This window comes from Nothoprocta perdicaria, unplaced genomic scaffold (assembly GCF_003342845.1).
Source record: "Nothoprocta perdicaria isolate Ctin4 unplaced genomic scaffold, notPer1 scaffold_25, whole genome shotgun sequence".
NCBI classification, from domain to species: Eukaryota; Metazoa; Chordata; class Aves; order Tinamiformes; family Tinamidae; genus Nothoprocta; species Nothoprocta perdicaria.
The window spans coordinates 2,070,703-2,083,953 of NW_020455477.1; the positions used below are offsets into that span (position 1 = coordinate 2,070,703).

At 47.3% G+C, this 13,251-nt stretch overlaps 1 protein-coding gene and 1 long non-coding RNA gene across 2 annotated transcripts in view; both read right to left on the reverse strand.

Moving 5' to 3' along the window:
• Positions 1-452: 452 nt before the first annotated feature.
• Positions 453-3,508, reverse strand: LOC112947880. Its single transcript, XR_003249491.1, has 2 exons — positions 3,463-3,508; positions 453-1,687 (listed from the first exon to the last, which is right to left on the reverse strand). It is a non-coding gene; the product is annotated as an uncharacterized LOC112947880 (long non-coding RNA).
• Positions 3,509-3,670: 162 nt separating this feature from the next.
• The window catches only part of EPHA4 (EPH receptor A4), an 81,876-nt gene continuing 72,295 nt past the window's right edge, over positions 3,671-13,251 (reverse strand). The window contains exons 12-17 of the mRNA XM_026040048.1: positions 11,029-11,090; positions 10,268-10,477; positions 7,611-7,760; positions 5,589-5,782; positions 4,597-4,752; positions 3,671-4,316 (exon numbers count right to left, since the gene is read on the reverse strand). Coding sequence (XP_025895833.1) covers positions 4,202-4,316; positions 4,597-4,752; positions 5,589-5,782; positions 7,611-7,760; positions 10,268-10,477; positions 11,029-11,090 — 887 coding nt within the window. The 3' untranslated portion in view covers positions 3,671-4,201. The remainder of the gene's footprint in view (positions 4,317-4,596; positions 4,753-5,588; positions 5,783-7,610; positions 7,761-10,267; positions 10,478-11,028; positions 11,091-13,251) is intronic.

Consider the following 13,251-nt stretch of genomic DNA (forward strand, 5'->3'; position numbering starts at 1 on the left):
CTGTCACGGATACACATTAAACACTAAAGGGATGCAATTATAGAGTATCAGCCCATTTCAGGTTTGTACAGCAACTACTTTATTATTTTCAAATGCAAATGTTTGCATTGTTCGCTATTTTACAATTTTACAAACTAGGTATAAAAGACCATAAATAAATGACATAAGTTATGTGTACCTAAAATCCATGGAAGGGAAAAAAATTACAAATTAAAACAAAATAGAAAATCTATATATCTAACCCAGAGATCATTCAAATGCACGAACCAAGAAATGCTGTTAGATTTTTTTCAGTATGAACTAAATATGCCTCATACATTCTAATTTTAACCACAGTCCTTGCATATTCCAACATACTTGCAGTGATACAAAAAAATAAATGCACTCTCTTTTTATTTGTCTGATTAGTATTTCAGATCTTTCTTTTTCTGGTTATGAAAATGTCACGTAAAAGAAAAATACTGCTTTTTTCAGTCCCGTTCACTGGTTACTTACCAGCCTTATTTTGTATTTTATACATATTTATTTTTTAATACATAGATCCAGCGCAAAGGTGGCGCGAGCCCGCGGGGAGCGGCAGCTTCGTGACAAGGACACGGTGCTGGCGGCACCGGCTCCGTCCCTGGCGCTGGCACCTGCCTCTGCTGGGACCCTAGAAGCCTCGTGGTGTTTCTTATTCTTCAGCTGTGCTGGGAGCCAAGGAATCTGCTTTGTCGTTAAGTTACCAGATAAAACGTTTTCACAGCTTGCACACAGCGTGCGCCTGGGAATGGAAGAATTGCATATATTTGCTCGCATTCAACAAGTCTTTAAAATTCTTTTTTTGCAGATAAAAAAGGCTACTTAAGAATTCAGGGTTACCAGTGGATGGAGATGCAAGTGAGGTTGCCTCCATCCCCTTGTCATTGGAAACTGCTTGGTTTTGATTGTGAACAGGGTGTAAGGTGAGAACAAAGGATACTCACGAAAATCAGGATCACCCTTTAGGGATCCTGGAATCCACCACTCCAGAATTAATGTGAAAGGGCCCATGTTTTAGGCTGCAGAACTACTCACTTGGATTAGTGTAGCAGCTGGAAAACACGCTCATGGATGCAGGAACAGCCACAGCCCTTCCTGCCCCTGCATGTCCCTGCTGCCCGTGCAGCCTGGAGCTGCATCCCGCTCTCGCACGCACCTTTTGTGGGAGGTAACAATCCGTTATCAAGGGAAAAACAGRTATTTATATCACTGCAATGGCACCTATATCACCAAAGGCACCTGGCGTCCAGGGCTACAYAGGGAGCTCTGGCACCCGCGTCCCTCCGAGGGCAGCCGTGACGGACGGGCATGAGGAGGGCAAATAACAACACATATAAATAAAACCAAAGGTAGAAAGAGCAGAAGRGACGAAAAGAATCAGGAAGTCTGCGGGGCTTTGACCCAGTACATTCCTCAAGTGACAAGTGGATGCTGAGTCTCAGTTATGCTCCAATGAAGGAAAAAAACGRAGGGTCGGAGAAGAAAAAGAAAGCAAAGGTCACACACTCTTCAGGGAGCAATGACTGTTTGGAGTGTTTTTCCCAGAATCAGTGCTAGGGAAGACGTAACTGTAGCTCCGGAAGGCTTCCTGTCCAGTCTCAGGTCCTCCGTGGTCCGTATGATCCATAGGATGGGCTGTGAGTCATGGAAGCAAACTCTGATTCCCCTGCACAGAAGAGAACATGGATGCATCAAGACACAGGCAGAACAGCAGCCGCGCACACCTGGCTCCCAACAAAGCCCGCTCTTCTTAGTCCTGGCCTTGCCAGCGCCTCCCTTGCTGGTCCAGCTGCTAAAGCAGCTCAGGGGAGAGGTCCTGAGCTCCTGTCTGCCCAAGCAGCAACATCTCCCTCTTGGGAGAGGCCCAAGCGGCAACGTCATCCATGGAGCAACAGCCAAGCAGCAGCCGCAGCTTAGGCCTGGTTTCAGTGCCACAGYGTAAACAGACAATAGGGCAAAAATGCCAAGCATTATTTTTTAATCCGCACTGCTCCAGCTCAAATCACTTGCAAGCACGTGTCCTCCCACTGGTCAGGTCTTATCACCAGGAGCTTAAACCCACGGGCAGCAGTTTGGGCACCTCAACTGCCTCCACAGCCTTCAGTCTGCGTGGACAACATGTGACCTTCACTCTGTAKGGAAAATATCGAAGCACTTGAGCAACTGTTACTAGATGCCAACAAAACAATTCTTCAAATTGTCCAGGAAACTGGGTGCATTTTGGTTTTATGGAAAAAAAAAAAAACCCTCCACTTTCTGTAACAGATTTACAGTAATGGGAATCTTAAAATATTTCTGCACTTAAGGAGCAAAAGAGTTTTTGCTGCTGAAAGTACAACTGTCAGGTCTTTAAAATGAGCAGCCYGTTCTTATGGTGTCTGGAAAAAAATGATGGTTTAAAACATGCTGCTTTAAGCAGTTTTTTAAAAGAAATCTTAAATTCCTCCAAATGGAAAAGCTTTTATGAGTAATATTGCAGAGCAGCTCGAGAGGGTCCAACTTTAGCAGCCCGTATGCTGAACAAGTCGKGGCGAGGGGGAGCTGCTGGTGCAAACACCGAGTCGCTGCTCGAAGCCACCGGCGTGGTGGGAGCAGCGCTGCGGCYGTGTTGCTCCAGCTCGCCTGCTTGGGACCTAACACACACGTGGAAAACGTCTGACCTATAAAGCACCTGAATCATTTCTGAAGTTGCTGTCAGGTGCAGAGTGGAGCCAAGACATTATGGACTGAAAAAGCAATCCCACTGCCATCAAAATATACATCTCATCTTGCTGAAGTGCAGTGTCTATCCAGGTGCCATGAAAGCCTCCTCTTTGCCCATCGCAGCATATATGAGCCTGATCTTCTCTATTTAAAGTCTTCACATAAATTTCATCCTCTTGATGACCTTGGAATCCAATTTCCACATTCCTGGGGTACCTTTTTACTGACGAAAAGGTGTTTGAGAAACCTCAACATAAACTGGGCGCTGCTTCCCGCTGCTCCCACTTGGATAGAGCYGCTTGGGACTTGTCTTGCAAGAGCACAAGTGCCAGCCCAAGGGCAGGACATCGCCCTGCTTCTCCTCCTTGGTGCCTTTCTGAGCATTGGTACTCCAGAAGGCTACTTGCCCTTTCAGTGCTATCTTCCACCCCGAAATAAAGGTTCTCTGGTGCTCAGTGCTGCTCAGAGCAGCCCCTTGCCCCGGCCTGCGCTGCAGCACCTTGTCTGCACGTGCCAACCTGCAACAGCTTGTGGCCACACCAGGCCTGGGCACTGCTGCCACCAAACATAGCAAATGATGTGAGACACTGAGCAATGAGTCTGGAAAACCAGCACTGGATTAACCAAAAAAGTTGGGCCCCCCCCCATAATACATATTACGGTACTTTTTTCCCATGTAGCGATGAAATTCGAACACAATTTAAGAACAGAACACATCAGAGGCTCTGATCCACTGACCTTCTCCACATGGCAAAGGGAACTGCTCCTTGGAAGAGAAAAGAAGTGTGGAAGCTCCTCAAGCGCCGCCGTCCCCGCTGGCTACGGGCACCACGTGCACAAAGCGTCTCTGCGCGGTGGGATTCGCTCCGGCGCCACGGCGGCAGCTCCCGGGAATCCCGTTTCGCCCAGGGATCCGCGCGGTGGTCGCTCACCAGCGGACAGGCACTGAGCAGCCACGTGAGATTCTCACTGAGGTTTCTGCAAGGTTATTAGTGATGCATCAAGTCTGCAAAAAATATATCCTGGGGCAGATTCTTCATTCCAGTGAACGATGCACGACTGTGGTTTCACCCACAAATAAAACACTATGGTTGTAATCCTACGGGTCACAGGGGGAAGGAAAGTTAAGTCGTTTCTGTTCCTTAAGCACAGTATCTGGCAGCAAACATAGCATCAAAACTCGAATGTGACTTTATATTTATATAGATACATGTATTTTACATAGCGTTGATCAACAGAGGAGTATGTTCCAAGAAACAATTTGTTCCAGGTCTGGTTTAAAATGACGGCTGGTCATTTCTGGAGGCCCCCCTCCTGACACGCGCTCGCTTTCCGCGCTCTGTACACCAAGCAACGCTGCAGATCGATATTCCGACGGGCGAGGAGACGACGAAGTAAAAAAAGTGCAGTTCTTCAATTAAAGTGCATGGATGAGGTAAACTAATTTCAGAGAGTTCTGAGTTTGTTCAGGACGGGCTCAGACGGGGACCATCCTGCCGTGCATCTGTTGCATCTGGGCACGCATGGCCTGCACGCTGCCGAGCAGCTTGCTCTGGTGGGCGCCGGCGCCGATGCCGATCCTGGCCAGGTCCCTGCGGAAACAAGAGCAGAGCAGGGGGCTGAGTGCCGCTCCGACACCCACGGAGGGGAAAAGGGGCTGGAGKCAACCGCAGGCAACACGGCCGGAGCAGGGCGGAGGCGCCGAGATGTTCACTTAAACGGCGCAGGCAGCACGGAGGCTTTTGGGGTTCTGCTCCGTCCGAAGGCGAGGCACCGCGCCGCTTTAATGAGCGCAGGGACATGCAGCACGAAGCAAGAGAGGCTGATTAAATCCAGATTTACCGGTTGTGTGCGACATCACCGTGTACTTACTCCTGGTTCATGTGCACCACGGCCTCGAGGGTGGTATAGCCAGCAGCTGTGAAGTTATCCTTGTACCGCTCCATCTTAATGGCCTGGAGCCAGTCTCCCACAGAAACCACGGCCGAGAACTCGGGGGAGCTGGGGTCCAGCAGGGCCGTGCTGGGCCTGCAGGGGCACAGGGAAGGGCAGAGGAGTCGGTCAGGCAGCCGAAGCAGGACCCGGGCTTGTTTCACTCGGCCTTTATAAATCACTGCTATATATCTAAGCAAAGTGCTTATCACCCAGCCATTCGGTTGGGAGCCCAGGCTCCTGCTCAGCACTGCTCCGCCAAGGAGCGCCCAGTCCAAGAGCAGCGACTGCAGCCTGGGTACATGCAACTGCCCTCCACATATTTACACAAATACCTGTGTAGGGATAAATACTTTTTTTCACTAAAAAACATATGAAAATTGCAAAAACAGTAACATGGAAGAGCACGTAAACTATCAGACTGTTTCTTTTCTTCCAAGATTTCTTTTCCTGATTTGCTGTAAACAAATCACCTTACAAAGCCAAAATATTTGAAAATAATACAGCGCAGCTGGTGTGAGTTAGCGCAGCTCCTGTTACTTGAGCAGCGTTTCACCAGCATAAACCAACTGCTGGGCTGCCCCCAAATAAAGATTATTTTTTCCCTACAACACTGGGAGTTCCCTTCCCTTAGCACGTTCCAGGTATGCCGGGCTTAGCAGACAAAACCAAACGCAGGATCTGTGGAGACACGAAACGGGCTTTCCCTAAAATTAAATTCAAATTCCCATAAAAATTACTGCCCGYSTCCCCGATGCCCGCAAGGCGCTGGCAGCGACGCCRTAGCGCTCGCCTGCAAATCCGACGCARAGCCCGGATTTATAAAGCTTGACARCACGCCTTTCCTGCAGGAATTCCTGCTCTTCCACACTATTCCTGGTGGTTACCACGCGCCGGGGACCCCCGGGAGCAGCGCTCTGGCCGGCACAGACCTGGAGCTCTCGCTGCCCGTCCGCTTGAGGCTGTTGGGGTTGCGGATGAGCTTGTCCAGCATGTTGACGATCTGCCCGAACTTGGGCCGGTCGCTGCGCTCCTTCTGCCAGCAGTCGAGCATGAGCTGGTGCAGCGCGATGGGGCAGTCCATGGGGGGCGGCAGCCGGTACCCTTCCTCGATGGCTTTAATCACCTGCCGGGAAGGGAAGTCATTAGRGCACATTGGACCCTACTCGCTTCTGCCAGCTGAGCAGCATTTATCTTAGGGTGATCCCAAGCATGGAGCAAATCCACAGCTAAGTGGAACAGTGGGAACTTGCACTCGGCCTCAAGCAGTTGGTGGTCTTGGTGCTGTCATTTCCCCTTGGCTATTCAGAAACTGAAAGGGCTACAGCAAGTAGAGAAGCAAATCTTAGGAGCTGGTTATGAGGACTGAAGTACATATGTGAGTTTAAGTACACACTTCAACCTAGGGAGCAGCCATTAGTACAGAAAACATGAATATTAGGTCCTGCACCCAGAGCAGACATTGGATTCAGCAGGGATCCAACAGCATAGGGGGAAGGCAGGAGAGCCCATGTCAGAATTAAGCAGCTGCCCTTGGTGGAGAGAGGGTTGGGGAAGCAACAGCTGGACAGCAAATGTGTGACTCTGCCAGCTCCGGGTGCAGCAGGTTGAAGCCCGAGTTTCCCCACAACTGCAGACGGCAGCAGATGCTCCCTGCGTCCTCTGCTCCCGGCCTAGCTCATCCCAGCAGCAGAGCCGGCCTCATCCAGAGCCTCTTCCCTCAGCGCTGCTGGTTCCTGAACCAGCAATGTGGAGATGAGCAGCCGTGTGCGGAGCACGCGGCCACCCGGCGCGCCTCGCCTCCTTGCCCTGCCTTCCTGCGTGCCAGAAGGGACCCGTCGCATCCAAAGGGAACTCAGTCAAATCCTCTGTTTAGATTAAATGCCATCGACATCCAGACACTCTTTGAAAAAATGTTTGGTTCTACATAGTAAAGCAGTGACTTGCAAAATGACTTAACCACTCCCAGGACCACATATTCAGATTAACATTTTCGTCTTCCTTTATGCTTATAAATCCCATAGGAAAAGAATTATGGATAATCTGTGTCTCATTTTCACTGGATTTTTTTTTAATTTAATAAGAAATCTATTAGAAAAGCCCTTATTAGTATTATTATTAAATACTCTTCAGAAATAGCAGTCATTGTGTATGTTCCCTCTTGGAATATACTGAAGTAGTCCAGATGGTGCAGTTAAACAGGACATGCATAATTTAAGGATGGTCATTTAGCAAAGCTGCTTTTTAATGTCCTCGGGGGGCAGCTATGTGATTGTTGTGGGATACTCAAACTGATAACCAGAACTGGATTTCATATGTCTTGCCTTAGATATCCTGAAAGAAATAAAATCATGGGAAGAATTATGAGCATACTGGGTTTTGAGGAATTAACTACTAATAAGAAGCCTCATTAAAGTGTTTTTTCTTTCTTAATGACTTTCAATAACACTGAGATTTAATATCAATATTCAAATGTCTCCTCTTTCACCATTATGATCTGACAGCTTGAATACATTCATTTTTTCTTCTTGCTCTAATCTTCACTTTGCTTTCTTTAACCACCTATAACTCTACTTGCAAAGAGAAGAGAGAGGAAAAAAAAGAGAAGAAAAAGGGAAAAAGAAAAAGAGAAAAGGAAAAAAAAAATGAGACAGCAAAAAGAGCAGAGGAAAGAAGCTGGGGAAGGACAGAGAGAGATGGTGCATAAGCCCTAGATGCTAACTTGAGAATCTGCCTCCCTTGGCCATACATGAGCCTTAGGAATTCATGGAAGTCTTTATTTTGGAGAAGTTCACTGGAAAAACAGGAATTACAACAACCTTTTTAAGGAAACAGGAGAAATGCATCATAACCACACAGCAATCGACACTGGAAAACACCAGCCAGGCATCTAAAGAAGAAAACCAAAGGGGAAGGAGGGCGCAGGGAGGAGGGAGCCTCAGCGCGAGACTTACGTCTTGGTTGGACATGTCCCAGTAGGGCCTCTCTCCGTAGGACATCACCTCCCACATGACGATGCCGTAGCTCCACACGTCGCTGGCCGACGTGAACTTGCGGTAGGCGATGGCCTCGGGCGCCGTCCACCTGATGGGGATCTTGCCGCCCTGTCRCGGGGAGAAGACACCAGTGGCCGTGGGGCAGAGGTGCACGCAGCACTAACCCACCATGAAAAACAGGGTGGTTTCCTGCAGGAATTCCAGGGTCGCTCCCGACCGGGCACTCGCTGCCTCCGTCTCTTGCCATGAAGCTGAGAGCGCCGAGCAGGAGGCAATGCTGCCCACCGGCCGCCTTCAGCCACGGGGAGGCGAACCAGGAAATTGTCCAAATGCATTTTTATCATCCCGCTTAGCATCTCTGCTTAGGGCAATGCCGAAGGATGGGAGCAGGCCAGAGCCAAGGGTATGTTAGAGATTTAGTTGACAAAACAAATAAGTACATGCTGTTAATTACTATTTCCTTGCTTGCCTGCCCGACCTGTTCGCCCTGTTTCTGAAAAGTGGGTTCATAAACATTTTGCTTTTCAAAAGGGTGAAACGGAGACAGGATGAATGGGGAGGATGTCGGAGGGCTGTGCTGTTTCCCATGGGCAGCATCCCAAATCCTGCTGGGACCGGGAGAAGGCAGCGAGCCCCTGGGCTGGGAGCTGCGCGGGGGACCAGGGCACCGGGCAGCAGCAGCAGAGCTGCCTCCTGCAACTGGTCTTTTTAAACAAATAAAACACKTGGGGCATCTGATCTGGGCCACTGGGGGTTCTGCTCTGCTTTAAGAGGAACCCTCTCCATCCTGTTTATCTGATTTTGCCTTAGCTGAGTGATCCCAGGCCAGAGATTTCTCCTTTTGTTTATGCTAATATACAAGGTGTTTTTAATTGAGCTTTCGGTTTCCTGCAGTTMCATCTGGGGAATGACTTAAGCTGAACAAAGCTCTTAGGGTTTTTTTTCCATTCGCTTTTATGCTTTTTTGATTAAGTTTATTTTGGTAGTTTTTTTTCTCAGCAGTCCTGTAGATACTTTTATCTATAACTGAKTGCCGCTGTGTATACTTAGTTTATTGTCCCCATATATTTCTYTAGTGCTTATTATGGACCTGTTCCAAAGCCCACTGGAATCAAAACGGGTCTTCTACTGGCTCCTCTGGCCTTTGCATCAGGCCCTTTGCAAGTCAGTTTGGGGTTGAATGTGCCTGTTCTGTGGCCACAGCACCCCTGCACTTCACCAAGTCACAACATTCACGGGGGACAGAAAGCACCACCCTCCTAAAGCAGCATCTTTGAAAAACTGCATTTTTCTGTATCATCTCTGCTTGTGAAAAACTTGCTTCCTCCTTCCAAGCACAGATGCAYGGACACAGATGCATTGCTTCCATATGGTTGTCATTTTAGAGATTGTCAATAAGCTCTTTTTATTTAGCTGTTTTGAGTATGGTGGAGCTCGTCCAAATTTTCCTGACTCTTCATTACTGATACCAAACGAAGACAATGCGCTGCAATACAAATGGCACTGATTCCCTGCAGTTCCCTTCTGAGACAAAACATAAGAGTCTATCTGCGCTCGCTGAATGCAGGGGGGAGAATTTCAGTCATTTGTGTCCTGCCCTTGTGCGTTTGTCTAAGTCGTGATTTCCCTGAATCCAGCTCCCGAGCGCTGCTGCTGCCTCTGCCGCTTGCCACCCCTACGAGCGAGAAACACCAGGGCTGGCCAGTGTTTAACAGTACATGAGCCTATTCTTTCCTGTAATGAACTGTGAATCCATTAAAGGATGAGTGTGGGGATTAAACTGCAGAAGAACGGAGCACTGCAAACAAACTCGGCGCTGGGGAGAACAGATGGAGAATGGCAGATAGTTAAAAACAAAGAAAATAAGCAATTAAAAAGAGACTTTGGAAACTCTCTGACTTTTTTTTTGTCAGGCACAAGTTAATTACAGAGGTATTGGTATAAAGGCTAGCAATGGCTGGGACGTTGCTTTGTGAGAAGAAGTCCCTGCATTAGTATTATTTCATGAGCAGCATACTAAAACGGCTTAGCAAAATTAGTAACAGTGGGAAGCTGATATACAGAAAAAAAATGGGAGGGAAGCGAAACAAAACCAAACAAAAAGTGAGGCGAAAGCATTTAGCACAACCAATCTTGGGAATGTGGGCCTCAAACTTTTCCCAGCTCAAGTTTTTTGGGTCAAATTTATGAAGATCTTTGGGATGGGCAAAAGTGTGTTTTTTGCTTTTTTTTGTGTATGTTTGTGGCAAATCCACACTTGCTGTCTCAGCCCTCAGTGGGACTTGTCCCTTGCAAATAACGATGTACCTCTCTAATGTCAGAGGAACAGCAACCCAAGCTCTAACTCGTGGTGTGAGACTCCTGTCACGCACTCCTAGCACAGCACGAGAACCACGGTCACACCACAGAGAGGAAACACTGATGAGGAGAGACACTGATGCAGCAATATCCCTACATCAATTTGCATCTGCCATGGAGTCTGGTACAACRTTTATATTTATGCTGTGTTACAGGTTTTAACTTATGCCTGAGATTAACTCAAAGCAAACCACGGTGACCACTGCCAGACAAAAAGGGGCAGGAAAACCTGCAGGCTCTTCTCCTTCCTTCCTTACCCGTGTGGTATAGGCTGCCTCGGGGTCGTCCTCCAGGACRCGGGACATGCCGAAGTCGGACACCTTGCAGACCAAGTTGCTGTTGACCAGAATGTTGCGAGCGGCGAGGTCCCGATGCACGTAGCTCATGTCAGACAGATACTTCATTCCCGAGCCGATGCCGCGCAGCATCCCCACCAACTGGATGACTGTAAATCTGCCATCATTCTTCTGCAGACGAGGAAAGGAAGAAAATCACAGAGCATTACGCTAAAAGCTGCATCACTGCCACTGCTCAAATTGAGATCCCCGGCTTGTCTGAGCGAAAATGCAGCAYTATGTCCTCGCCCCCCTGACTAGTGTCTGTAATTCACCAGTAAAGTACAAACCCAGGGGTTTTGTTACATCTTCCTGTGATATATGTGATGGATCCAGTTTTAATGAGCGTGCAAAAGGGTAATGCTTTCAAAAAATAGAGCAAATCAAAACTGTTCCCTTTTAAACATAGATTATTTAAGAGCCTGGTATTTTAAATCTTACTTTTTTTATATATATGTATTTGTACATATGTGTGTGAACATATATATAATTCTACTTCATGTTTATTCTGTTTCTTTATAGGAACAAAAACAGAAAAGAAACAGAATTCATGAAGTATAAACATAATGTCTCTTAAAACGCCATATTTGCTACATCCCTCTGCAAAACAGAAGCGGAATAAGAAACCAGAAAATGTTTCCCAGTAGAAAATCCCCTTAGTTTGTCATGAAGCAGTCGCCTACCCTGAGGAAGGCATCCAAGGAGCCGTTCTCCATGTACTCAGTTATGATCATCACCGGTTTACCTAGAGTTCACAGAAAGGAAAACACAAATCTGCGATGAACACTGATGTTAATGGGATAAAAATGGGTTGCACATGATTTTACTGCCAAGACACCTGTCTTACACAATCTAATTTAATTTGAAATGCACCAAGCTTATGCCTCAGCTGGGGGGAACAAGAGAAGGATATTACAGGCCAGGAATGTTTAAAGGGCCCATCTGGAAGGTTAACCCTTTGGGGGACTTGTTGGCAGAGCCTTTAGTCGAAGCGGCTCCTGCTCTCTAGGGAATGTATGAACTGATCACTGCCATCTAAGAAGAAAAGATCTGTTCAAGCCTGACAGAAATCTTTCTTGCAATTGAACTGTTTGCAGACAATATAGCTTCACTTTCCAAAATGGGATTCCTGAATGTTTTGGTTCCCTATCTCTTCTGAGACACCAGGACTTTAGGGAACTGTCTGTAGCTATAGGATACTACAAGGCAGCAACATTCAGAAATGCAAAATATACCCTGTTCCTCTCAACTTTCTCTATCTTGRATCTGTATCCTGTGTCTCCCATTACTTATAAATGGCCAAAGCCATTTGCCTCCTGAAGCCACCACAGGACAAATGATTCAATGAAATGTGTCACACGTCAGGCACAACACAGAGCTAAGCCTGGCCAAGCTGAACAGAAACGGGGTGTTACTGGCACAGAGATGTTTTCTAGGCACTCTTCTGTCTAAAAATAACGTCAAATGTATAAATAACACTCGATGTTGCCTTCAAGTACTTTACAAAGTCACACGAGCCTGAATTTGAAAACATTTGCGCACGTACAAGTAACACTAATTATTTCCAGTGGTTAATTACATTTGATTTTCAACACCTGAGTATTTGCAGCCATCAGTCTAATATCATGTGCAGTTTCTAGGCCAGCAGTGGCAGAGCGTGGAGGAGTTAGGTGACTTGTAAGAGTGTGAATGGCAAAGGCTGCTCCCAGACACGCAGTGTCCAACCCATCCCAGGCCAGGGGAGCACAGGCCGGTGAGCACGGGCCTAGGATGGAAACTCATCCTAAACCCTTCCTAAACCCTAAACTCTTCCTAAAGCTTGGCTTTAGCTAAGGAACTACCGTGGGTTCTCCTACACCAGGAGAATGTCCCAGAGAAACTGCACTTCTGTACTTGACTGCCTGAAGCAGCTCTGAGTAAGGGATTCCTACCAGGGAAGAAGTTTTCAGTGGACACGTCAGCCACATGCAGACACCATTGAGGCCCAGACAGAATTAACCTTTCAGAAGCCCTCAGCTTTTCCTGGATTCTTCCACCAGTAAGTACCTGCTCCTGAGCAAGCAGCTAGGAAAACTGCTCTGCTGTGAAATGCTGCAGCATTGAGATGCTCCCCTCATCATTTCTACTTCAGTACTTTTTTTTCAACAAGTTCCTTCTCTTGTTAGATTTCTATTCTTTAATAACYCTTTTTTTGATTAAGAAACAATATGCTATAAGGACTGGCAATACGGAAAATTTCACACTGTGTCACTTAGGCTAACATATTTATATAAAATGCCTCACTTATTTCACTCATCATTATTCGTTCCACCTGGTCAGCCCCAAAGTGGCATTCGTGGTTTTCCCCATTCCTACCTCCCTTGCCCTGCCCAGCTGACAGCAAAACTCCCCGTTTGGGCTGCATGCAGACCTGCAGACCTGCAAGAGGCCGGTCCAGCAGCTGGGCCCTTTCTGACCTGTGTGAACAAAGCAGCAAGAGAAGGTGTTGCTTAAAGCAGACTGGGGCCTGTGGGKTAGGGACCTTGGCCGGGTGTTTGCATCCGTAAGGGAAGAGATGCAATAAAACACTGTTCTCTCCCCAGCTCACCTTTGCAAACACTCCTCACCAGGAACAGAAAGAACTCCAACCCCATCTGCATATTTCACCATCTCATTTATCCTTGCAACTGTGACCAGAACCCTTCCGCAGAACAAATACACCTAAATGAGTTTTAATTAACCTTCCTCAATCAAAAGACACTCTGTCAACGTAGAAAGGAAGAAAGGGAGACTCTTTCAGTGCATTAACACATAATTTCATTACTCAGGCACTTCTTGAGCTGGRGAGGGGGAAGGAGAGGAGAAGTTACCATCAGTGAGTCAATTATTAAAGTACTTGACTAGCAGCCAATGATGTATTCATGGTT